We start from the raw sequence: 26,568 nt of genomic DNA, 5'->3' as shown, positions 1-26,568 counted from the left end.
ATGCGGACGCTCGGTCGTTTGAGACGGCTGAAGACGACGCTGGTGCCAGAGTTCCACAGCTGCTGTAAATTACAAGCGCCAAATGCAGCTGGGAAGCAGTTACCTAGAATCTATGTGACCCGGCGGATTCCACCGGATGGGATGAAGATCCTGAGCCAGTCAGGGCTGTGAGTATTCCTTTTACAGCCAAAACCTCCCCTGGGAAAAGAAAGGCAGAGCAAAGCCCACCATTGTCAAACATTGCAGTCTGTGGAGTAACAGTAACGTAAAACTGGAGTAACTAAAAGGAACCCCCTGCCCCAGTATGTCAATGTCTCTGAAGTCAGTCCAGTTGGGTTGAATGCGGACTGTAGCACTGAGCGAATCATTAACTTCCAAGGAAGGAGAAGGTGCTAGATTTCCAGCAGGTCCATGGTGCATTTCTCGAATGCTTGAGGTTCGTCTGACTCCCCCAACTAGCTTGGAAGCAGACTCTGAGGCTGAAATGCTGGCCCCACTGAAGGCAATGGAAGCTTTGCCATTGACTTCAGTGCAACCAGAATTTCACCCCAGGTGAGGTGAGAAGTTGTTCGGCATCCATGAATTCATTATGCAGAGTCATTTCGTGGGCTTGGACATCTCACTGCGAGGCTGCTGTTTGGGTTTGATACAGATGGAATCACAAAAGTCATAGCAATGTGGCTATTGGGAACTCAGTTTGCCTTGGCAATGATTCGCCTGCATTGTAAAGCTACTGTTCTAAGTGCCATTTTGCCATTGAAATCCAGGGAAATTTTACCATAGTCTTTAGCAGTAGCCTTTAATCAGGATGCCTGCTGGAATTCACAGGCATCCCAAAATGTGTGACTACTGTTGTTTTTATTAGATGTGCTGGGGAAAACAGTACAAAAATGTAAGATTTCAGTAAAATTCCTTACATTTAAGCCAATGAAAGGCTATGGCATTTATAAAGCTCTCTTCTGCAACAATGTCCCTTTACAATGTAAAAATCAGACAGTGTTCCAAATGATTGCAAATATCATTTTAATATTCTAACCAAATATACATTTCAAGCCTAGAACCAACGGCAACCTGACTTTACATGACAAATCTCTCTGAAAAAAATTAGATATTGTTAGATTTTCTAAAACAAAATATTGAGCTTTGAGAAACCAAGTTAAATGAGGGCAGAAAAAATAGCGAGTCTTAATTAAAGAGCGTTTGATCCAAGTGGGAATTAGATGCTGAATGGATGAATAGGCTGAGTGGCTAATAGGTGAAAGTTAAATAATAAAACAGTCAAAGAGTTAGTTCAGAACTCTGTACAGTTACTCAACCTTCAGTGGGGTCAAAACCCAGAAGGCCATGAATGGTGACCGGACTGGGTCCGCCTATCCCGGGGCCAGGTCAGCATGGGGACAAAGAAGTCAAAAAACCAGCCCTGAGGCTAGAAATTCCATCTCTGCGTGGCACCAGAAAGCATTGTCTATGCAAAACGAGAGCGGAATATGGAAATCCAAGCTGGTTCGAATTTTTGAGTTACAAAATCGGGCGGGGGGGTGAGAAATGGGAAATCAATTTTTTTCTTTTTTCTGAGCTGGTCAAAGTGTTTGAAAATTTGAAGTTTTAAAGAGTTTTTTAAATTCAATTTTTTAAAACTTGAAAAAAGTCCCCATGGTCTGTCGGAACTAGGCACGGTGAGCTAAAGGAACTATTTAATGAGTATGAACAAGTGCATCCGTAGCTGACACGTGGTGAAATGCTTCTGACAACAGACGTGTTCACATCTATGGGTACAATCTACATGGAGTTTGAATGGCCAGGAGAAAGAGAGACTTCACCACACAATTCAGCAGGGAACAGGGTAGCAGTGAAGGGAGGTATTTTCAAGACTGCCTAAGTGAGTTAGGAGCACTGTTTGTAGTTCTAGCCAAACCCAGGAATGTCACCCCAGACCCATGAGTATCAGTGGAGTCACTAACACCTGCACATTAAACTTCAGAGGCTGCTACTACGCTTGCTATTAGAGCATCAGTGGCTGTGGGAGGGGGAGTATTTCTGGGTCTCTTGCTGCCTACTGGGGAGTTCAAACCATTGCCTGACCCATCCCAAGGCCATGACTGGATAGCAGCAGTCAGTGGCCCTACTCGGTGCTCTGGAGAAAGCAGACGAGGTGCCTCAGAAGAGAGTCAGGATGAAATCAGGTCACTCCACACACACCAGAGGAGAGCTAAGGTCAGTGGGAAGGAGTCCTGGGGAGAGAGCATGTGAAAACTTGAACCTCTAAGTAAATGTGCAAATTTGGCCTGTTGTCACCCCCTCTGAACTGCAGGGTCAAGGTTGTGCGCCCCACACACGTGGGACCCTGTAGAATTGTCCAGCCCTGGTTGGCACTAGACAGCTATCTGTGCAGCAGTTCCAGATTGTAAGTGATATTGACATTGGAACGAGCAATATCTGTGATATGGGAGTAAACTTCGAGAGTCCCTGGCCCCGCTGATCACTGCCATCACATACAGTGTGCTGCGTCTCATCCTGCCCCAGAGGAGCTCTAGGGTTTAGCACCATTATTCGGTAATGTTTGGGGAAATGAAGCAATTTCGTATCATTCCTGAAAGCCAGAACCTTGCTGTGCTGGCAAGACAGGCATAATAAGGGCAGGCACGGTGCCATTTCAAACCCACAGGCTCTGCCAATGTCCTGCAGTCCTGACCTGGCTGTAGTGCTGCCAAGCAAGTGCCAGCCTGCCTGATGGTTTGTCCTATGGAGGAGAGAGATGTCAGCCATTTCTCACCCATGTCAAGCTGAGGAAGGGACTCCTGGGAAAGCCCCTGTCCACTGCTGGGAGAGTTAGTCAAAGATTTTCCAGTGAAACCATTTTCTCATAGGAAAATAGGGTTTTGTCAAAATGTATTTTTCTGCAGAAAAAATGTTGTTAGACGTAAGTGTTTCATAATGAAATATTTTGGGGAACGAAACCCAATTGTTCGTTTCAAAATTAAGGGGTGCCCCCCCACACACACACTTTCCAACACTGTTTTCCAGCTGCCAAAAGTTGGAAAGAACTCCTGCTTTTTCATGCCATTTTACTGTTATAGTTAAAAAACAATAAGAGTGAAAAGGGAGTTTTCTCCCCACTTCCTCCCTTTTTTCCCTTGGAAATGGGGGGAAGGGGGACAACTGCTGGGGAAAACACCCAGACAGGTTTTTAAAAACGAATTTTGGAGGGCTTTATAAACCAAACCATTTTGAAGTCAAATAAGTTTTCATTCGGTTTTAAAGTTTCCCATAGGAAATCAGTTAAACCAAATGGATATGGATTTTCCCCCCTGCAAATCCCCTTCAATCCAAATTGCATTGAAGCCACTCGAGAGGCTCCCAGTGACTTTAATGAGTGCTAGCCTGTATATGGAAACAGGAATTGCCCTGTAATACGGTGACCTGCCCTTTCAAGGACCAGGAGGCCTGAGGCAGGCCAGCCAGTCCTGTTCAATCAGCCCAGCCCATGCCAGATTAGCTGCCTCCCAGCCTAAGAGGGCTGGATTAATTGGGGTCAGGTGACAGCCTGAGACATGGGGGGGCCTCAGGAAAGGGCTGAGAAAAGACAGTTGGGTAGAGGAATTGCAGGGGGTGGGTTGTGGAGGGCCGGGAAGGACTCCAGAGAACGTGCCTGAGAATCAGTGCTCTGCCCCCCGAGTAAGAGACACTTAAATGGAGCCCTCAGGGTGGGTTAGTAGAACCCCAGTGGAGAAAGAACTCTTCAGTTGGTTGCATAGTTGTGACTCTGGCAGGGGACTGAAATCTGAGAGCCACATGAACCCTGGGAGAGGCTGAAAGCTGGCTGAGGAAAACTGAGGCAGGCAGAGCCATGGGTGGCCAGCAGGGACTGCTGCAAGGCAGGCGTGCCCTGCTAGGACGTATGATTTACCACAGACGGGGACCAGAGGGAAAGGAAAGTTTGGTACAATTCCCTGGCAGAGATTCCTCCTAATCCTTCCCTTGGAGGGGGCAGGCTTCACCCCAGGCCTTCTCCTAACAGAGCAGAGAGCAGCTCGGCCCTCCCCACAGTGCCACAGAGCTGGGGTGGTTTGCTAGAGGTGCAGGCCTTGGCAGAAGCGCTGGCTTCCTTGGTGCCAGGCTAATACTGAGTGGGGCAGGGTCACGAGTCCACGTGGCATTGTACAACTTGTCCCTCCCATACACTGCTTTGGTTGCTAAGGAGCCCATAGTGATCTAACTAGAGAGGCAGCAGGTGGCCATCAAGGTCAAACTAAAGTTTTTGCCCAAGTCACCACTGTGTGACCCAGTGGTGCTGGAACGCTTTTTGCAGTGGGGGTGCTGCCTCTCCCTGTGCCGCCTCTCCCCAGAACTGGGGCCAGGACCAGGCCGTGGCTCCGGGGGAAGTGGGGGGGAGGGGGGCGGGAACGCGGACAGGGGTAAGGGGGCTGAGGCTGGGACCACAGCTGGGGGTGGGAGCAGAGCCCCGGGGGCGGGTCCTGCAGATGGGATCCCGGCGTGGGGCCAGGAGCAGAGCTCCAGGTGTGGGGCTGATGGCCGGAACCCCGTGCAAAACCTGGGGGTACTGCAGCATGCCCCACACCCCTAGTTCCCATACCTATGGTGTGACCCTGGTTTTAAGCTGGCGCAGCTGCTGGTTTTGGTGGTCTAAGAATGATGGAGCAAAGTAAAGAATTGGGCTGTATGTCTTCAATGGTGTTTTGAATTCACACCGCCCCTCCCAAACAGACGTTACCACAGCCCCCTCCTGTGTAAAGAAAGAGGTGTTTCCTCACACCTTTAGTGCAATCACCCACTTTGACAAATAGGGAGTTAATCGGTTCACTGCCGCTGTTTAATATGCAGTCTGGAACCAAGAGTAAGGAAAGACTCAAACCATGAGTATCCACCATGAGATCCCACCACTAGAATCTAAAGGACATGGTATTTGGGGGTAGGGACCATCTTGTGCCTCTGTGTTTGTACAGCACCTGTACGATGGAGTCGTGGGGCCTTGGCACCCCTGCAATAGAAGCACGCTAAGTGATTTCTTCAGTTGCACCCATCCCATTGGTCTGACTATGAAATTTCTCCTGTCAAAGCTTTAAAACTCAAAATAAGCAGACAGGCATTATCTCTTTTAATAAAGGAAAATTAAAATGCTGCTCCTTAGAACACAATTGCCCAAAGATTTTGGTTGCAGCTAACTAATTACAAAATCCCATGCCTAAAGAAGGATTAAATAAACTGGGCTGGTTAAAATCCCTAATGGAGAAAATATGTTGTTTTCTCCCCTACAGGAAACCTTCGAATTCTTAGACTGTTACTGCAAGATTATTTTTATAACAGCCTAAATACATGTGTTTGCACTTCAGTGAGCACAGACTTTCATCTGGTTAATAGACTCCGAATCTCACAAAACCTGAAACAATAATGCCAATTTTTGATCCACATGTAAAATCTCTGGCAGTGCAACCTGCAAAAGGAAACGAATCACTGCTGTGAGTGGGGTATGATGCTCTTGATGCCTGAGCAATGCGAAACTGAGACTGATGACAGGCACCAAACCCTCAACACAAAATTAAATTCAAAACCTGGCCTCTGGCTGGGCCGGTGACCTAGCCAGGAGGGGAATATGCTTCTGTCTAGGATAACTGGGTTCTGCATTCTTGCTCTTACTGCTGGTGGGGTCTTAGAGCATTGCAGGGATTAAGGGCCAAACTCATCCCTGGAGTAAGTGCACTGGCTCCTGTGGAGTCACACTAGGAAGGAATGTGGCCTCTCAGATGGAGAGTGGGGTTAGGTCTCAATTCGTATAGCAGTTAAACACAATATAATAATGACGGGTGATTCACAGAATCATGGAATCTCAGGGTTGGAAGAGACCTCAGGAGGTCATCTAGTCCAACCCCCTGCTCAAAGCAGGACCCAGTGTAATTCTGGAGTAACTCCAGCAAAGCTAATGGATTTACATGCATAAAGTGACCACACATCTCAGTTTTACTGAGCCCATCCTGTTTGTCCATATGAAGTGTCCCAGTGAAACTGACATCACCCTCCACAGCATTGTCTTTTTACACCTTTCCCACTTGTGTTACTGAATGAAGTCCCTCTTTCAACACGTAGGGACACACTCTGCTTCCAGTTACGCTGGAATGCTGGACCGAACCCAAGGAAGTTTGTAGAGTTACGCTGTATTTACACCCAAATAACTGAGACGACAATTGTCCCAGGAGGACAATAGAACTGGTTACAGTACAGTGACAGGAAACCATTCGCTAGAGACCATTCAAGATTTGACACCAAACACTGCAGTGGTAACGGTAGCTCTTCTGAAATTGCCTCATGTACAAATTAGGGATCTGATAAACCCAGACTTTTAATTTTAGTGGTTCTCTTCATTTTCTGATCCTGTTTGGAGAAATAGATATCGCTTGCCCCGAAAAAATAATTCACAAGCAGCACACACTGAACAGATACTTAGCACTTCTGGGACACGTTCTCCTTTCTAACGGGCTCCATTGTAACTTGGCACAGAGCTCGCTGGTCCAAGAGCAGGCCAGAGAACATGCTATGCCTCCAAGAGCCATTGCTTCCTGCCCTGCTATCCCCTGGATCTGTGATGTTCTAGAGTAAAACGTCACCACAGGTTTCCCTCGCCCAGCCCACGGGCCCAGCCAGCTGCTCTGATTGTCCAACAAGGTGAGTACCCAGGTCTCCTCTCAGTCTCCCTCTAGCCTCTTGCTCACATGGGTAGTTGGGAGACTAGCCAGACATTGTCTAGCGTTGCAATCTGAGCAGGAGGGCAAGGGGGCTTTGCTACCCTTTGCTAAGGGCTGTAGCAAACTAGCCCTGTGTGCTTTACAAGCCACAGCCACGACCCAGATACATTTCCCCGTCTCTCCTCTTGCAGCTGCAACATTGAGCAGTGGGATTCAGATGAGCCAGTGCCACGCTCAGAACTCCTGGAGAAGGTTGCTGGGATTCGAGGCTTGTATTGCCTCCTGACAGAGAAGATAGATGCCGAAGTGCTGGACGCGGCAGGTAGGGCATCGGATACTTTGAAATTGTCTGTATGGCAGGAGCAGTGGCGAACGAGATGCCCCCAAACGATCGTGCGTTCATGTCCACTCATGCTAGCGTGCTCCCATTTTACATTATTGATGGTCAGGTGTGGAAGCTCAGCAGCTGAAATGGGCTTTGAAGGGGCCCTTCTACTTCCCAGTATGTTCATCTGGCATCTACACTGGAATCAGTCCATGAGGCAGGTTTCTTTCTGAGTGGCCATTATTTCCCTGATTTGAATTAGGGTTCTGCATGCACCCTGCTATTTGGCTGGGGGGTAGCCGGGGGTCTGTTTGGGTAGCTGAGGAATGATTTTTAAAATCACTTAAAGAATGAGGATCCTGTTGTAATCCAATGCTATGAGCTAAAGGAGTAAATTCATTAGCAAGTAGCAGTAGTAGGCTTTTATCCTCAGTTGCAAGAATCTGATGCAACTCACCCTCTGAGGAGTGCTGCACAGGTATAACACAGTGGGAATGTGAGACAGCTGTCTGCAGAACATGGTGTGGTGAGGGGACAGGGAGGGTACGACGGAGCTAAGATAAGCACCCATGCCCTAGCCAGTTGTCGCTGTTGTGGTTGTTTGCAGGAGGAGTCATAGAAGGTTACTAGCACTATAGAATAATAGAACTATAAGGCTGGAAAGGACCTCAAGAAGTCATCAAGTCCAGCCCCTTGTGCTGAGTCTGGACTAAGTAAATCTAGACCAATCCTGATGAGTGTTTGTTCCACCTGTTCTTAAAAACCTCCAGTGATGGGGATGCCACAGCGTCCCTTGGAGGACTACTCTTGAGCTGAACTACCCTTAGAGTTAGAAAGTTTTTCCTGGTATCTAACCTAAATCTCCCTCACTGCAGATTAAGCCCATTGATTCTTGTCCTACCTTCAGTGGACATGGAGAACAATTGATCCCCGTCCTCTTTGCAACCGATCTTATCATAGCTGAAGACTGTTTTCAGATCCCCCCTCAGTCTTCTCAAGACTCAAGCTATTGAATGTGTGCAGTAGTAGATCTGGCCTAGCTCTTACCGAGCACGGAGGTGAGGCTGCCAATGTTGTTACACAACCAAGCTCTGGTTGGATGTGAACGTCAGTCCATTTGTTCTCCATCCACAGGGCCCAGCCTGCAGGTGGTCAGCACGATGTCAGTGGGCTACGATCACGTGTCTCTGGAGGAGCTGAAGAAGAGGTACAATGTGCTGTTGTGGTTTAGTCACAAGCTGTACAAATGCAAGAGTCACCGCAGTCCTGTCTCCACAAGGAGGGAAATGGGGGTTGTTTAAAGGTCTGACTGCCCTTGGGCTGGGCTCAGGAGCTCCTTGTTACATTGGAATCTCAGTCCCTCCCCACTTTGTTAGGAGCATGGTGCCGTCCATTAAGATTATAAACGATGCCAAAGCAGACATCACGGAAACCACCTCGTTTAGCACTAACGTCTATCACCATCCCCACCCTTCCTGGCCGTGTCAGCAAGACAGCCAAAGAGGTCCTGGGTTTGGAGACTGATGGCTCAGCGAGGTCAGCAATAGGAAGTTAGCAAGGAGAGTAGCCATGCAATCCCTGGTCTTTGTAGAATGAAGGACCTCAGTCCCAGATCTGGCCCCTCCCTCGTTTGTTTGTCTCCCATACTTAGGTGACCTCTGTGTCTTTGTGACCCTTCCCATCTCCTGAAGGGGAAGTCACTGCGAGTCCCCCAGGAGCTCCCGCCCCTTCTTGAAGGTTAAATAGACTGGCACCTTGCAGGAGCAACAAATGCGTTTTACAAGAGAAAGTACCATTCAGTGTGTGATTATCTAATGCACAAAAATGAATAACGAGACACATAAATATTATTAGCATAAACAGAACCGCACAGCATCTGCTCTGCACCACACTCATCCTCCTTCTTCACAGTCAGCCACCCCACCCGCCCTGTCCCTGCTTGCAAACGCTAGCCTCACCTTTTCCCCTGCCATGATGCCAATCCCCAATCTCCTCAAGTGGCCCTTCTTAGGGTTTTTTTTTAATGCAGTTGCAACGTTCCCTGGAAAAACCCCATTCCTGAAACAGAGTCAATAGGAGTCAATAGATGCCTCACCCCAGTGTTGAGTTATATTTAAACCCCGAAATCTCCTCAGGTGGAATGGCTAGATAGGCCTCCATTTTCAGAAGCAGCTAATGATTTTGGGTATCTGTCTTGACACGTTGGGGGGGGGGGATCCGTTTTCAGAAAGCATCGAGCGCTCGCTCTCTGGTAATCAGCCCCCTGGAAATGTCTCAAGTGTGGCCTGAAAAAAAACAACCCAGTAGCAAAATTTGGCTCAGCTATAATGCTCAAAGTTCACCAAAATATTTTTGTAGCGGCTCAGTGACTTTCAGCGAGTTTCCCGTCCATCACGAACCTTCAACCAGATGTGCTGGGTTTTCATACTGAACTTTCGCACAGCTCTAATCATAGCTTCAATCCAAGACCTTTCTGTAAATCTAGAGAAACATTTATTTCTGAGGACATGTGGCATAACCTTCATTTCCTAATGGTCTAGAAACACTTCAGGTGCGACCGTTCCTACATTGAGAAGACTCCAGTAATGTAACGGTGTATTTGTTATTTGTGTCCTTTGATGCAGAGGAATCAGATTAGGATACACACCAGACGTATTGACTGAAGCAGTTGCTGAACTCACAGTTGCTCTTCTTCTGGCAACCTCCCGTCGACTGTTAGAAGCTGTGGATGAAGCTAAGAAGTAATTTTTTTTTTGTCTTTATTCAAACTCCCTAGTGAAAACTGTTTATGTCGAGTCTGTCGGCAGGAAGTGAAAGACCAATGTTTTGGTGAGTAAACAACCAAAAGATGGGGAGTTGGACAAGTATTTTAGGAGCATATTCTCCTCTCTGTGATTAGTATTTTTATAGATGATACTTCACATGTCCTGAGATGAGAAAATATAGTCTATGGGTATGACTGCGCGGCAGTCAGATGTGTGACTTCAGCACGTGTACACATACCCAAGCTAGATTTGATTCAGCTAGTTTGAATAACAACATCAGCAGCAGGGGATTCACACAATGTATATGGAGAACAAGAATGTTCAGAGTTAATGATGTATGCAGTATTGTTGTAGCTGTGTCAGTCCCAGGATTTTAGTGAGACAAGGTGGGGGGAGGTAATATCTTTGATTGGACCAGCTTCTGTTGGTCAGAGAGACAAGCTTTCAAGCTTACACAGAGCTGAAGAAGGGGACGGGATAGCTCAGTGGTTTGAGCATTGGCCTGCTAAACCCAGGGTTGTGAGTTCAATCCTTGAGGGGGCCATTTAGGGAACTGGGGTAAAAATCTGTCTGGGGATAGGTCCTGCCTTGAGCAGGGTGTTGGACTAGATGATCTCCTGAGATCCCTTCCAACCCTGATATTCTATGATTCTATGATACCTCCCCCACCTTGTCTCTCAACAATGGCTAATCTAAGGTTTGTGGGGGAAATAAACCATTATTGCTTCAAAGCAAAAATCAACCACTAATTAATGAGGGTTAGGATGAAACTTTCCCTGGGGGGTAGGTTATCCCATAGCTGCCTGCTATAGGTGTTCTTGCAACTTCCTCCTGGCCAGTGTTGGAGACAAGACTACTGGGGTAGTTCAAGCCTTGGTCTGACCCAGTCTGGCAATTCCTGTTAAATGATCAACCAGAGCTAAATAGAAACAGTCTCCACATTCCAAAGTGCAGGGGAAAGGTGGATGCTGTACTGTGTATGCCTGAAATAGCTTCCAATGATCTTTTAAAGCGGTGGCTGGGGAACCTGGAAGCCTCTGTGGATGTGTGGCTATGGTCTGACAGACAGCACTGTGGGGATTCTAGGACTTGGAAGAATAGGTAAGTTGCAAAATCCGTGGAGAGTTTTCATACAGAGCTGGCCAAAATGGTCTGTATTTTGATTTCTTTTGCTAAAAAATCAAATGGATGAAAAGAGACCAAAAAAATCAAACAGAGTTAGAGTCAAAATCTGAGTATTTTTGAAAAGTGTCAACAATTTAAAAAATCATGAGGTTGCTTTTTTTTACATTTCTGTTTTTGTATCAATGAATATAAAAAAGTAGATCTGGCCAACATTTTAGAATTTGCCAATTTTTAAAAATTTTTTGCAAAATTCTCCTCCTCCAGCCAATGTTTTGGCTGTCAACAGAGCTGGGCAACATTTTTCAGCGTTTGAGAATGAAGGAAACATGGTGAAAAAACTTTTCATGAATATTTTTCCTTTTTGGATCAGTTCTAATAAAAACACCATTAAGTGCTTCCACTTTGTTGCTTATACATTTCTAATGCTCCAGTGGTGGATAGATCTAGATTTCAAGTATTGATTTTGTATAGGTCTGATAGTCTACTACCTCACACCGTAAGACCTCATTTATACCTGTGCAATGTCACTACCGCTGGTATAAACGAATGAAGAATTCTTATGTGGCAGTCTACCCTTTGTACATTTGTCAGTGGAGCCGGGCAAAATTTGCTTGGCAAATAATAAATTTGCCACAGAAAATGCATTTTTGCGAGGCATTGAAACTACTTGAGAATTCTGGTCAAATTTTGCAAATAGTTTTAACCAAAAATTGATTTTTTTCCCCCTGAAAAAGTTGAAATGGTTCATTTTGGCCATTTTGAAACAAAACGTTTTGACTTTTTGTTTGAAGCAATGTTTCATTTAGAAATGTAGCTAATTACATAAAAACAAAAAGGAAGATTCAAAGCACCTGAAAATGACCCAAAATGAAATGGAAAACTGGTAAAAAATTGTTTCAGGTCAAATAAAATGTTTTGGTGACCCCAAAACTAATTTTTTTCAGGGTTTTTTTCCCCCCCACAATGAGAAATACTGAAAAAATTCAGTTGTGGTTTGAAACCAACCAATTTTTTTCAGATCCCCCGTCCCCCAACCAAAACATCAATTATTCACTCAGCTCTGCTTCTAAGTGACAACATAAAGTGTTGGGCAGTGGAAAACCTTTTAGCCTTCTGTGGCTATTTCATCCCTCGATCTGCTAAAATCCTTTCAAAAACCACTAAATTCCACTTAAGCCCTACTAAATCCACAGGGGTGACTTTTGCCCTCACGGCACGGTGTAGAGCAGGTTAGGATTACGATAAAAGCATTTGCTGTATTTGCACATTGGCATCAATTGGATTAGCAGGTGATCAGCACCTCTGAAATTGGACCACTTTTTAGGTGCCTAAATATGGAGTTATGTCCCTAGATTTAAAAATGTCGCCTCTTTGCCTCAGTTTCCCCATCTGGACTGAGAGCAGACCTAATCCTGTTTGTTTAGGCACCCCATCAGGTTGTCATGAGAATGAGTTGGTGCTTGTAAAGTGCTTGGAGGAAGAAAGGCGATTGTTATTAGGTTTCTTTACCGTCACCACAAGAAAGTAGGACAATGGATGCACTTCCTGGGGCATGGTTACTTGCCAGACTATTTAATAACGGCACTAACCAAATCCAATTGGTTACTAAACAAGACACAGGAGGTGTTCTTTGCAAACAGAAGCGACCTAGACCAGGTGCACTTGGGCTGGAAGTTATGGTAGGGGTTCAGCATCTCCCACAGAAAGCCCTCGGCTGAAACACTTGGGCGAGAAGAGGTCCCAGACTGTCATGTGGATGCCTGTTCTTCATGGCATCATCCCATCTCGACACTGAACAGATTATTCCCCTGTGTTCAGTAAATCTGGCCCGGTTATTCTACAGTGATCTCTCCACGCAGCAAGTCCCTCTTCCCTTGGGAGTGGGCTGAGGGGTGGTGTCTGGAAGGGACTGCTGCCATGTCCTGAGAGCCATGCAGATTTGGGAGACCCCTCACAGGTGTAGGGAGATGGACACCTGCTTATCCCACAGGGCAGTAAAGCCCCTTTCCACAACGTGAAGATGTAAAGGAAACTCACCTTAGGGATTCCTGCCCCCTGCACACTGGTTCTCCTGCAGAGGGGGAGAATTTGCACAGCAGATGAGCAGTGATAAGGTGGAACTCATGGCTGTAATTCCCACTTTATAGGAGCAGCTGTCATGGCCCGGTTAAAGCCATTTGGAGTCAAGAGATTCCTCTATGCCGACACCGGCCCGAGACCTGACATGGCCACCAAGATCCCGGCCGAGTTTGGTAAGATGGAACAGAGCGTTTTTCAGACAGTGGAGAAGTCCAGCTGGAATCCCACCTCACTAATGCAAAACCTGAACTGCCGGAAAGCCTGTTTTCCTAACTACCCGACTAGGGAGCTTCCCGCCTTGCATGTGTATGGGCTGTGAAGTGGAAGCTTTAGTTTAGATTAAAAATAGAGGCAGACTGGGGTTCCCCCAGCCATCCTTTCAGAACACCCCCATTTAAAAGCCCTGAGTCAGGCCTCCCCCGCAGAAAATATGAGATTGGCATAGAAATGATGAGATTTTAAAAATCAGAAGTAACAGATTCCTTTTATTTGCGTTGTGGTTTCTGAGCCTGTAAGGGTCTCATCTTTTCATGTTTTTCCGCAATCGTGAGACCCGGAAATATGCTTTTTATAACAGTTTTCAATGAAAGCTGAGATTCTCATGGAAACACATGACTCCAGGAGCTGGGGCTTTAAGAAAAACGCTCAATTTTGTGAGACTCAAGATCAAACCATGAGAGCTGGTGACATCCCTTAAGTCCAGAGAAGCAGTTTGGTTTTAAAGCTTTTCCCTCCTATTTATTTAGCCACAAGCCTTTTTGTATCATTTCCAAGGGGTAGCCCATCACGTCAGTATACTGCAAATGACGTGGTTGATTCAAAGCCCAGGGAAGTCAGTGAGCACAGATGTAATTAAGTGCGACCAATCACCCCCATGCCGTATTATCCCGACAATACGCACAGAAAGAGTTTGCCCCCAACTGCCATGACTGCAGACTCTAAAACGGTAAAATGGCTCTTTCTGCAAATGTACTTTTAACGCGTTTCGTTGGTGTAACTTGCTCTGTGCCTCGAGGTATGTCTCCCAGACTAGCCAGCATGCCCATTCTCAGCTGGGCATTTTGAACTGTGACCTGCTGATCAGCCGCATCCACCGGGGCAGGAGTGGGGGAGACTGCAGGCCGAAGGGGTGGGGAGGAGCCGCCACGTGCTCTGGCCCGGGGCCCCACAAACCACCTCTGGGTGTGCTGATTGCAGATGGGAAGGGCTTGTCAGAAAGCTGCAGGCCTGTGGAACTCGGAGGATGTCAATAACTACCTTAAACTGGACTAACCAGTTCCACTTGGAGGAAATTGTTTACATGAATTTACAGTAAACGTAAAATATTTTGGGCCCCCAAGAATATTCAGACTAGGCCCATAGGACTGGAAGGGACCTCCTGGGACATCAAGTCCAGTCCCTCCTACAGCAACCCTGTATATCATCCCGTTTACAAACTTATCAAGCTCCATCTTAAAACTAGTTCGGTTGTCTGCCCCCACTGCTCCTATTGGAAGGCTGTTCCATTGCCTCGCTCCTCTGGTCAGAAACCTCTTTCTAGGTCAGTCTGTTATCTGTCGACTCTGGTCAACGCAGCGCAAAGATAAATCCGAGGGTTTTTCCAATGGTATGTGCCTTTTTTTTAATCTCTGCAGCCTTTCTGCTTTATTCTGAATAGTGCCACTGGAGGAATTGGCTCGGCATTCGGACTTCATCGTTGTGTGCTGTGCCTTAACTCCTGAAACACAGGGCATCTGTGGCAGCAGGCTTTTCTCCCTAATGAAGGATAGTGCCATCTTTATCAACACCAGCAGGTGAGGTAGGACAGGAGGGAAAGAAAGATCTTCGAGCCGAGGCTCAGCAAGATAAACACACAGATGTCACACTGGAGAACATAACCTTCTGACACAAATCCTTCCATGATCACAGAGGGAGACAAGATTTATATTCCCAACTCTGACGGCATCCCAGCTCAATAGAATAAAATCAACTTTCAAGCAATTATTAAAAATAAAAGGCTTACGTTGGTGTAATCCGACAACACGCTGATGGAGGGAGATGTATCATGACACAGGCAAATCCCATCCAGAGGATTCGGTCTCATTAGATAAGCTGATCCCACACATAATACAGTATGAATCATGCCGGAGGACAGAACCGTAAGCCTCTGGCCTCAGAGTTTATTATAAAGCAGCCTTTAAGATCAGATTGCTGTGCACTCCAACTTTATCCAACCCCGTTGTTCACACTTTCACCAGATAACTAAGGCTCTTAGCTGCAAGAACAGCTACACAGAGAAGATGTCCAGAAGTTGATAGATACTTTGTTTTTCTTTTCCCAACAGGGGCGGTGTAGTGAACCAGGAAGACCTGTACCAGGCATTGGTCAATGGTCAGATTGCAGCGGCTGGCCTGGATGTCACAGAGCCTGAGCCTCTGCCTACAGATCATCCTCTTTTAAAACTTAAAAACTGCGGTGAGTCTGTGTTGAAAGCTGCTGAAGAGCAGTGGCTGAAAATGGTGATTTGAGAATTTAAAACTATGACCTGATTTCTAGAGCAGGCAGCCTCTCCTTGTGCTGGTTTGTAGTTGTTTCGATGGAACAGTATTCCTTTGGAAAAGGCAGCTGCATTGATATGAAAATGTTTGGGAAGAGCGTGTGAATTTTGACAACATTTTTGACCGGAGGAAGTTGACAGTAATCATTCAGACGTTTTACATTTCGTTTCAATATTGTCAAAATGTTTCATTTCAACAAGGTAGAAATGTTTCATTTTGACTTTATCGTTTCCATCCATTTCAGTGAAACTTTTATATTATATTCAAATCACAATTGTAATATTATATTAGATTTGTAGCTCATAATTACTACTATATATACTAATTAATATTTCGTGTTATATTACAGTATAATGTTTTGACACTATCAAAACAAAATGTTTGGATGTTTCCGAATTAACTTTTTTTTTTTAATTTCTGTTCTGTGGCAGAATTTCTAAATTTTGACCAATTCAGAATGAAACCAAATGTCAAATGTCAGAATTTCCCACAAAATAGAAATTCCAGTTTCCAGCCAGCTCAGGGGTTCATTTCTGCGTGTTTGTTTTTCCAGTGTTCTTTACAATCCTGTGGATTCTGCATATCAATTAATCTCCTTTAAGAGATGTGCATCCTGGAATAAAAAATAATAGGTCAGACTCTCAGCTGGTGTAAAACAGTATAACTCCACTGTAGTCAGTGGTGCTGCACCAGTTTATACCACGGTACATGGAGAAAGACACAACTTTAACTCTGCATTAAAACAGTCTTGATTTCCATGATCACATTATTTCTTAAATAGTACAACATCATACAAAATGTTTGTGTTATATACACCCTTGTATATCTTATCATTTTCCCCATTCTTTTTCTATGACCACTAATTTCATTGTCATAAAGGGCCAGTAAATCAGTACTGATTTAGGGTCAGATCCTCTGCTAATTACATCACATGAGGATTTGATCCTTTGACTTTATGTGGTACCTTCCCTCTAATTTAGTAATTTGGTCAATACTAGTGTACTGTATTTTCTTTCCAGTCAACAGAAGTGAAAGTCCTTTAAGGGCAAATTAGGGAAGGAGGCAGTTAACTACAAATTTGGTGGCTTAGATGTGCCCGTACATTTTCACCCTTACTCTAAGACAGATACTGGATGTGAAAGTATGGCTCGCAGTGTATTTCCATGGGCCTCACTTGTCTGGCATACACAGAGTAATACATAACACTACAAAATGTGTATCTAAAGCTCTAGGCTATTACATTTATTTGACAACTCACATCTCCTATATTCCTTAACGATGTGCTGTAATGCATCCACACAAGGAGGCTGAATTAACCAGCTGTGATACAGATCCCCCATCCCCACAGTATCCTCAGTGTATTTATTGTCAGAACATCCCTCAGAGGTAGGGAAGTGCCATTGTCAAGATAGATTAAGTGACTAGAAATCTGTGGTAGAGCAAGGAATTGAACTTGGGTCTCCAGAAGTGCAAGCTAGGGCCCTAGCCGCTGGCCTAGACTTCCTCTCCAATTAAGGTTGCATGGACCACCTTGACTGTCGGAGGACTCATTGGGGCAACTCTCCTGTTCCAGTGACATATTTTTCTCTGGAATTTCTCCTGGGTTTTTAAAAGAAAAAAGATGAGGAAAAAGAGAAAAAAGAACATTCAAAAGCAAGTGCTTCACTCTGCAGAACTTTGCTGGAGTGCAAAGAATTCATAATGACGTGTAAATTCCATATTGTGGAACTATTTAGCAAGATACCACCAGAAAAACAGCGCCCATGCCTTTAAAAGGCCCACGCCAGAGCTCTGGTCCCACTAACCTCAGGAGCTGTACAACAAGCCCACCAAAACAGTGTCATACAAAGAGTGTCAGAGCGCTCCCTAACCCCCATGGCAACTTACAAGAGGCTAGTTCTCGCCCTATGCTCCATCACCTTCAGGGGCGGCTCTAGGCACCAGCGCAGCAAGTGCGTGCCTGGGGCGGCAAGGCGCGGGGGGCGGCATGCCGGTCACTGTGAGGGCAGGAGTCAGGCCGCCTTTGGCAGCATGCCTGCAGGAGGTCCGCCGGTCCCACGGCTTCGGTGGCAGTTCGGCGGTGGGTACGATGAAGGCGCGGGACCGGCAGATCACCCGCAGAAACACCGCCGAATCCGCGGGACCAGCGGACCTCCCGCAGGCGTGCCACCGAAGGCTGCCTGACTCCCGCCCTCACAGCAACCGTCCGGAATGCCTGACTGCCGTGCTTGGGGCGGCAAAAAACATAGAGCCGCCCCTGATCACCTTTGCGCTATGTTCCAGTGGGAGAGTTGCTGAAAAGGGTGGCAAGGAGATTTTTATAGTGGGGAACATGTATTTGCTTTACTCCCCTCCTTAAATGGCTGAACTGTGTTTGCTCAAACTACCAAAACAAAATATCCCATGCAAGAAGAGACCAAACCTAAAACATCGTAGCCCCAAAGCCAGAAGCTTCAGTAAGTTCTGAGTGAGATACGCGCAGGGCCAGTGCAACCATTTAGGCAAACTAGGCGGCCGCCTAGGGCGCCTAGTGGTTGGGGGCGCCTAAAAGCCGATCCACGTGGTGCTTGGGCACCAGCAATATTTAGCGCCAGGGGCCCAGCTCCAGCAATACTTGGGGCCAAGTGTCCCCTGGCCCAGACTTGCTGCCCCCGCCTTTCACGGCCCCCGGAGTCTCTGTCCGGGAGCAGAGCCTGTCTGTCTTTGTCTCCTCCATGCTGCTTCCCTGCAACAACTGCTACCGCAGGGTCCTAGTTCCCCCCTCCCCACTGCCAGGGCAGACTGACTCTGAGCCTGCCCTTCCCCCTCAGACCCTTTCATTTTCCAATGGGACCCTCCAGCAGCACAGGGGACCCCCCTGCCCGCAGTCACTGCTCCTGCCCCATGCTGGGCAAGGAGGCACCCCCATCTCTCACCCCCAGTGAGGCTACAGTCAGGGGCAACAGCAGGGGAGGAGGCACACGCAGCGCCCCACCATGGGGGAGGCGAGGGAGATTCCAGGACCTGAGAGGGACCCTAGGAGCACATGCAGTGACAGTGGTGGGGGTGAGTGTGCTGCTGGGGGTGGCGGGAAAGGGGGGCTCGTACCCCAGAGCTTGCTGCTGCTGGCAGGGAAAGAGCTGGGGGGAGTCCTCCTCTCTGGCCCCTGTCCCAGAGCAGCCTGCCTGTACCTCAAACTCATCCCCAGCTCTGCCCCACCCCAGAGCCCACACCCCCAGCCAGAGCTTTCACCCCCCCACTGCACCCTCAACCCTCTGCCCGAGCCCCTCCAGCACCCCAAACACCGTAACCCCAGTCCCAGCCAGAGCCCTCTCCCCCTACACCCTGACCCTCTGCCCAAGCCCCTCCAGCACCCCAAACACCTTATCCCCAGTCCCAGCCAGAGCCCTCTCCCCTCACACTCCTACTGTCGCCCTGAGCCCCTCCCACACCCCAAATCCCTCATTCCCAGCCCCAGACAGAGCCCTCACCCCTGCACCCCATCCCTCTGCATCCCTCCCATCCCAAAACTCCCTCCCAGAGCCGGGGTTAGCTGCCGCAGAGGGGGGGGGGCTCCCCAGGCGGGGTTAGCTGCAGAGGGGGGGTAGCTACTGCGGGGGGGGGCTCCCCGGGTGGGGGGTGTGGTGGGAAGCTGCTGCGGGGGGGGGGGCTCCCCGGGTGGGGGGCTGGGTTAGCTGCCGTGGGGGGGCGGGGTTAGCTGGGTGAGGGGGGGGGGCGCAAGGTGGAAGTTTCGCCTAGGGCGCGAAACTTCCTTGCACCGGCCCTGGATACGCGAGACTGGAGATGCCGTGTTAGAAGGTAAACTGCTATATGAACTTACCTACAGCGATAGCAGCTACCGCCCCGTCTGCTAACATTCAGGGGGCTAGGGTCTGGACTGGCAGTGGGATACCGAGCCCCAGGACCTGTGCCGGGCAGGTCTATAGATCATGTTTGACAAATAGCATGAACTGGCTATTGTCAATCCATCTTTAAAGGTGTTGAACTGTGTCTACACGAGGCGTAAAGTTATGTCTAAAAGCATTGGCCCGCACGGTGTCAAGCATGACCTATTTCCTTAGTCTAGGCTGGGCCTTGGTTGCCAATTTAAAACCGGCCCAGCTGGGTAGTCATTACCACATGGTGACAGTTAGGTGGCCTGTGCAGAAAGAGTGCAATAGCTTTGCCATGTCCAGGGAACAGAGCTTCACATCATACCAAACCTCCAGGTGTCAGCTCCTTGGGGCAGGGACTGTCTTTTTGTCCTGTGTTTGTACAGCGCCTAGCACCGTGGGGCCCTGGTCTGCGGCTGGGCTCCTAGGCACTACAATAATACAAATAATGATAACAATGAGCAGTAGTTTGCACCTTCACTGATCATTCCAGAAGTGAGCCCAAGGAGAGGCTGGGCCATGGAACTCACTCAAAGCTCTCCCCAACCTTTCCTGGCAGGGCAGTAGCTAAATAGAGGCATGCATTCTCCTAGGCTGCCACTTTCCAAGAGCATTACAAATAAACACACATTCCGTCTCCTTCCCCTGCGCACCCCCAGGAGCCAGGCTCATGTGCAGACCAACCGGCGCGTGTACCTGCCTGGGGTCCAGGTACATCCCTGTGCATATTATGCCATCCATAGCAAAAAAAAAATGTAAGTACATCAGAAGCAGGAAGCCTGCTAAACCACCACTAGGGCCACTGGACGATCAAGGTGCTAAAGGAGGTCGATCAAGGACGATAAGGCCATTGCGGAGAAACTAAATGAATTCTTTGCATCGGTCTTCACGGCTGAGGATGTGAGGGAGATTCCCAAACCTGAGCCATTCTTTTTAGGAGACAGATCTGATGAACTGTCCCAGATTGAGGTATCATTAGAGGAGGTTCTGGAACAAATTGATAAATTAAACAGCAGTAAGTCACTAGGACCAGATGGTATTCACCCAAGAGTTCTGAAGGACCTCAAGTGTGAAATTGCAGAACTACTAACTGTAGTCTGGTTTCAGCGTGGTAGCTGTGTTAGTTTATATCAGCAAAAACAATGAGGTGTACTTGTGGCACCTTAGAGCAGTGGTCGGCAACCTTTCAGAAGCGGTGCACCGAGTCTTCATTTATTCACTCTAATTTAAGATTTCGGGTGCCAGTAATACATTTTAACATTTTTAGAAGGTCTCTTTCTATAAGTCTAGAATATATAACTAAACTATTGTTGTATGTAAAGTAAATAAGGTTTTTAAAATGTTTAAGAAGCTTCATTTAAAATGAAATTAAAATGCAGAGCCCCCGGACTGGTGGCCAGGACCCGGGCAGTGTGAGTGCCACTGAAAATCAGCTTGCGTGCCGCCTTTGGCACGCGTGCCATAGGTTGCCTACCCCTGCCTTAGAGACTAATAAATTTATTTGGGCATAAGCTTTCATGGGCTAAAACCCACTTCATCAGATGCATGTAGTGGAAAATACAGTAGGCAGGTATATATACACAGTACATGAAAAGATGTGGGGGGTCAGTGCTAACGAGGCAATATAATTAAAGTGGAAGTGGGCTATCATCAACAGTAGAATACCAAGGGAGGAAAAAATCATTTTTGTAGTGGTAATGAGGCCAATGTATGAGGAGAGATTAATAAGACAGGGACTTTTCAGCTTGGAAAAGGGACGGCTAAGGGGAGATATGATTGAGGTCTATAAAATCATGACTGGTGTAGAGAAAGTACATAAGGAAGTGTGGTTTACTACTTCTCATAACACAAGAACTAGGGGGTCACCAAATGAAATTAATAGGCAGCAGGTTTAAAACAAATAAAAGGAAGTATTTCTTCACACAATGCACAGTCAACCTGTGGAACTCCTTGCCGGGGGATGTTGTGAAGGCCAAGACCATAACAGGGTTCAAAAAAAGAACTAGATAAATTCATGGAGGATAGGTCCATCAATGGCTATTGGCTAGGATGGGCAGGAATGGTGTCCCTAGCCTCTGTTTGCCAGAAGCTGGGAATGAGCGACAGGGGATGGATCACTTGATGATTACCTGTTCTGTTCATTCCCTCTGGGGCACCTGGCACTGGCCACTGTTGGAAGACAGGATACTGGGCTAGATGGACCCTTGGTCTGACCCAGTAGGGCCATTCTTATGTTCTTATCCGTCTGGTCGCTTTGCCTGTTCCGGTCTTGTGAGCCACCAGGGGAGTGACATTTATAAGAATCCAGCAGGATTTGACTAAAACATCATCTTAACTTTAAAAATCCTTTTAAAACCCTGCAGGATTCGTGTAAATTTCAATCCCCTGCCAGCTCACACGGACAGAGCAGGCAGGCAGAGCGGCGGGTCGATGTGACTTGCATGCAGACAAAACACAGCTAGTAGGTCTAGTCTTAAGCCAGCCATTCCTGGCAGTGTCCTTTCAATTCTCCGGGCTTGCAGCCCCCCTTGCAAATTCGGCTAAATTACAAGGGGCGAAGAGGCCTCTGTGAAGAGCCCAATTCCCCACCTCTGTCAAACAATCTGTACTTCCCCCCTCCTGTCTTTAAACGTCCTCCTGGAATCATTTTAGCTAGGCAGCATCCCTGCCTGTTGTATTCCCATGCAAAGTGCAGCCGTGCAGGTGAGGGCCCTGACAAGATCCAGCATCAGTGGAATCCTGGTGTCTTCAATGGGCTGTGGCGTAGGAGCTGAGTGTGGTCTGTCCCAGCAGCCGATCGTCTCCCATGGCCAGGGCAAACGCTGTCAGGGGACATCTGCACAGTGAGTGATGAACGCTGATGAGAGGGTGAAATTCACAGGGGCTCAGGCCCTTTGATTGCGATTGCAGGTCCCGCACCAAGAAATGATCTCTCTGAACTTTGTTCCCTTTCCGTTTGCAGTTATTCTCCCCCATATCGCCAGCGCTACGGTGGCTACCCGGAACGCCATGGCCGCCTTAGCTGCCAGCAATTTACTGGCAGGCCTTCAGGGAAAAGCCATGGGCAAGGAGGTGCCACTCTGAGGGGGGACGCAAAGCACACACTCTCCTTGTGCTCACCCTCCTGCAAATCGCCCCTGGCCTGGATGAATGCAGCCTGCCGTTGCTGGGAGCCGTTTGATTGGCGGAGGTCCCCTGGCAAACTGTTGGAGGGTGAGAGCACCATTGTTTTCTTCACCGAGAGAAAGAATAGGCCAGTTCTACTGGTGTCCAGCTCTTGGGAGCCAGCAGCCCATCTCCCTCCCCTCCCATTACCAACGTGCTGCAGCTCAGCGTATGTATTACATATTGTGCCGTGTCTCCCCACAGCGTTCGGTGCTGCTGAAGGGTCTACGGACACACACACACACACACACACACACACACACACACCGACATTAGCAGCTGGTTACAGCGAGTGTGTTCTGCTCGTTGCTGGACGTGAATGTCACCAAGAGATAAGCAATCGCTTTCGAATGTGACCTTTTTTCTTAAAGCTAACTTGGCATTTGCTAAGGGGGAGAGGGTTCATTAAAATTGTCCGTAGTCTTACTGTGCATTAGGCAATCAGCAGGGAAGATCTCCGGTAAATTTGCATTTTTAGAATGGGCACATTCCCAGAAATAAAATGTATAACATTGTTATCAACCTGGGTACTTTTTTTTTTTTTTAGTTTAATTTTCTTTGTGAATTCAGATTATGTTCGCCTTGTTATGCTGGAACCTCTGAAAGCTACTGTCCATTAACGACGTGAAAAGACCTTTCCATTTCTACTGTGTTAAAAGAGATGGTTGCCAAACTGCAAAAGTTTTGATGTTCCTAATTAACCAAAATGAAATCTTTATCCCCACCTCTTGTATTCTCTTCCTCATATCTTAGTGTCTTATTTCAGTGCAGCATGTTACATCTGCTGCATTAAGAGTAAGATTCTCAAGGGTTTTATTTTTCATACTATGTGCTTCATTTGTCCCCAGTCACCATGTGTATTTTCTCAGTTGTTCCATATTTATTTTACTGACAGTAGATGTGATTCATCATTCTCTGACTGGAAATTATTACTAGGTCTTTTTCCCCCCAGTCACAGCGTGTAAAAAGGACTAAAATGATGGTGTTGTCTGAGGAAGAGAAACACATACGGACGGGGGAGAGGGAAGAGCAAATGAATCAATGACTTTAAAGAGTGGTGTAACTTACATGCGTGATCTAAGTGTACTGGAAAATAAGTGTAAGGAGTAAAGTGGTGAAAATGAGTGGGCCAGTCTGGCATTCAATGTGTGTGCAAAATGAATGTCTCGTGCACACCCAGGCTATGCCTCCACTGGAGTTTTAAGGTGAGGGTGGACTGGACCAGTTGTAGTTTTACTGAACCCTAGAGGAGAACCTAGAGCCCATCTCAACCAGCTAAATCAATTTTTCAACCCGCTCTATTCCTAAGCCATGTGCTTGGAAGCAGAGCACGATGGCCAACTCCTGCTTCCCCTTCCTTGTGCAAGTAATCACTCTGTCTTCACTGGGGCTACTCACTTGAGTAAGGGAACAGGATGTGTTCCACTGTTGACCAGTCCACAAGTAGGATAAACCCTTTGATGGGCTGTTGTCTCAATAATTTACCACTCATGTAGGGAGATTCAGATTCCTTACAAGTTCCCTAACTCTTTTGGCCAAAACCCTAGGGTTCTTCTGGCGTATCTGTACTCACCTACACAGTGCTTCACCATCTACACTGCTGTTTATATCCGTGCTAGCTGAGCATGCAGTGTGTGTCCTCTACACACCACCATAAATGGAGACCTACCTTAAGAGACATAGTTTGGAACATTCAAAGGAGTTAAGTGCCCAAACCCGATTGGCTGCACTTCCTTAGGTTCCTTTGGAAATCCCAAACTCTTGCCTGTTTTGCTAATCCAGAGGGATCTCCCTGGACGTCAATAGAACTGCTCACTCGGCAGGTAGCGATTGATCTATCGGGGATCGATATATTGCGTCTCGTCTAGACGCGATATATCGATCCCCGAACATGCTCCCGTCGACTCCGGAACTCCACCAGGGCGAGCGGCGGTAGCGGAGTCGACGGGGGAGCTGCGGCCATCGATCCCGCGCCGTGAGGACGGGAGGTAAGTCGAAATAAGATACGTCGACTTCAGCTACGCTATTCCCGTAGCTGAAGTTGTGTATCTTACATCGACTCCCCCCTCCTCTGGTGTAGACCAGCCCAAAGAAAGCGGCCATTGAAAAGCCTGACCCCAAAGAAGCTCCTGGAATATTTGGAGTGAGAAACACTATCTGTTTAAGGGACTTATCCGGCTCCCATCATTGTAGTCTCTGAGCACCTCACAATCTGTAATGATTTAACCTCACTGCACCCCTGGGGGGCGGGGCAGTGCCATTATCCCCATTGAAGAAATAGAGAATTGAGACACGGAGACCCTAAGTGCCTGATCCAAGGCCTCCCCACAGCAGAGACTTGCTTCTAGGTCTCTCAGCTTCTAGGCCAGCAACCTAACCCCAGATCAGCCTGAACCAGCAAGACGTTTCTAAAGAAGATGGATTTTTTTATCTTCGGGTCCCAGTTCGTGGCTCATTATTTAAAACATCCAGCCATGTCTGAGGTGACCTAATGCTAATACTGTGCAGATTTACAGTTGCTGACTTCCTGTTAACTTCAGCTGCGTATAAATCAGCACAGAATTTGGCTCATTACTCATTGGTGCATTCCCTCTTCGTAGGTTCTTTCTGGACAAAGGCAGGTTGATTTGGATTCGCCTGTGTTTTCGCCTGTGTTGCCTGCTGACAACATAATGTATTATTCACCTGCCTGGTTTGCGTCCATCACAGTCTGCACGCCATCAGTACATTAAATGTTAATTCATGAAAGTTTAGACACAAGAGCTCGCGGGAGGATGACAATTCTCTTTTGCAGCAACTTTCGAGGTTTGAAAGTTGGTCTCCATGTTGGAATGAAAACTTCTGAACATTTTTACTTATTGGAATGGTGTCAACGTGTCCATTTTCTGGTTGAAACCTCCATATGAAATTTTGTAGGGGTCCACAAATGAAAAAAGTTTGAAAACCACAGCTGTAAAGCATCAGTCTCACCCGCTGCCTCTGACAAAAGCTTTATGGAAACAGCTACATTTTGTCAAAAATGTTCCAACCAGTTCTAGTAGACACATCACTGAGAGTGGCTGGGATGGGTGCAATGGAGACATCTAGTAGTTAAATCGGTGCATGTATGGTGTTACCTCTTTTTGACTCAAGCAGTTAGCTAGTTTTCAGGGTCTAGTTGGTTATTTCCATTAGGAGGAGAAACTGCTGATGGAGTCAGGTACTTCTTTGATGCAATCCTATTTACGTACAAAGTCTTGTTTCCCTGAACACAGCAAGAATCAAACAGCAGGACACAGTTACAAGCCTCTTTCGGTCAGCACTCAGCCCAAAAGCTCTCTCTTAGCTTTTTCTCTTGATCTTGCTACCAGGGCTTCTCTGGCTGTGTCTGGAGCTTCTTTGGTCCTTCTGTGTGTTTCTGTTGGTTGTTTCTCTCTCTCTCTCTCTCACACATGCGCGCACACACACACACACCCCTCCCTCCCTCCCTCCTTCCACCAACCAATGCCCCAACCCCTGCATTCACTATGTCAGTCTCTAGGGGAAACCCCTTGGGCCACCTGGCTCAGCTTCTCCTCAAGTCTTGCCATGTGCCTGTGCTTTAGGTGGCGGCTCCTATTGTTTCAGAAACCTGGGTCCATAAAGGAGCTTCGTTGTTTCTTACATTTATCCTGAAAGAAGGGCAACGGTTACTTCCACCACTTCAGTGAGGTTTTACCCAACCTCCCAGCATAACTATAGCATCGTCCATTAGGCTATGGATTTTTGGTAGCCTATTGTTCATTTGTGGTAGCCAGAACATTATCAGAGGCAGAGCAACATGCATCTTTCTACAGCACTTGGCCTAAAGCTACAAGTCCAGTGGATTCATTAAATGTTTATTAAATGCTCAACAGCTTAGTCTTGGTGCACCTTCACAGACTACTTCCACTGTCTGGGCCCTGACGAGGACGGGTCATGGTGGGATGGGCAGGTGTCTGGTAGGAGCTTGTTGAGGCTAGAGAGAGGGAGGAACTAGCAGCA

The 26,568-nt window shown here is 47.3% G+C and overlaps 1 protein-coding gene across 1 annotated transcript; it reads left to right on the top strand.

The window, feature by feature from the left end:
- Positions 1–22,485, top strand: LOC135880294 (glyoxylate reductase/hydroxypyruvate reductase-like). Its single transcript, XM_065406542.1, has 9 exons — positions 1–167; positions 6,890–7,020; positions 8,158–8,230; positions 9,648–9,764; positions 10,801–10,889; positions 13,061–13,165; positions 14,650–14,785; positions 15,316–15,446; positions 22,364–22,485. The coding sequence occupies exons 1-9, from the start codon at positions 1–3 to the stop codon at positions 22,483–22,485; spliced, it is 1,071 nt and encodes a 356-aa protein (XP_065262614.1).
- The last annotated feature ends 4,083 nt before the right edge of the window (positions 22,486–26,568 follow it).

The sequence above is a fragment of the Emys orbicularis genome, chromosome 6 (genome assembly GCF_028017835.1).
Source record: "Emys orbicularis isolate rEmyOrb1 chromosome 6, rEmyOrb1.hap1, whole genome shotgun sequence".
Classification (NCBI taxonomy): Eukaryota; Metazoa; Chordata; order Testudines; family Emydidae; genus Emys; species Emys orbicularis.
Note: the sequence above shows the minus strand (reverse complement) of the source record. Positions and strands in the feature narration are given on the sequence as shown.

Bases quoted from the DNA above. Each gene is read 5' to 3' on its own strand.
- LOC135880294 (XM_065406542.1), top strand. From the start codon at position 1: ATGCGGACGCTCGGTCGTTTGAGACGGCTGAAGACGACGCTGGTGCCA. The intron at 168-6,889 runs GTGAGTATTCCT...CTCCTCTTGCAG, and splicing joins ATCCTGAGCCAGTCAGGGCT to CTGCAACATTGAGCAGTGGG. The intron at 14,786-15,315 runs GTGAGGTAGGAC...TTTTCCCAACAG, and splicing joins ATCTTTATCAACACCAGCAG to GGGCGGTGTAGTGAACCAGG.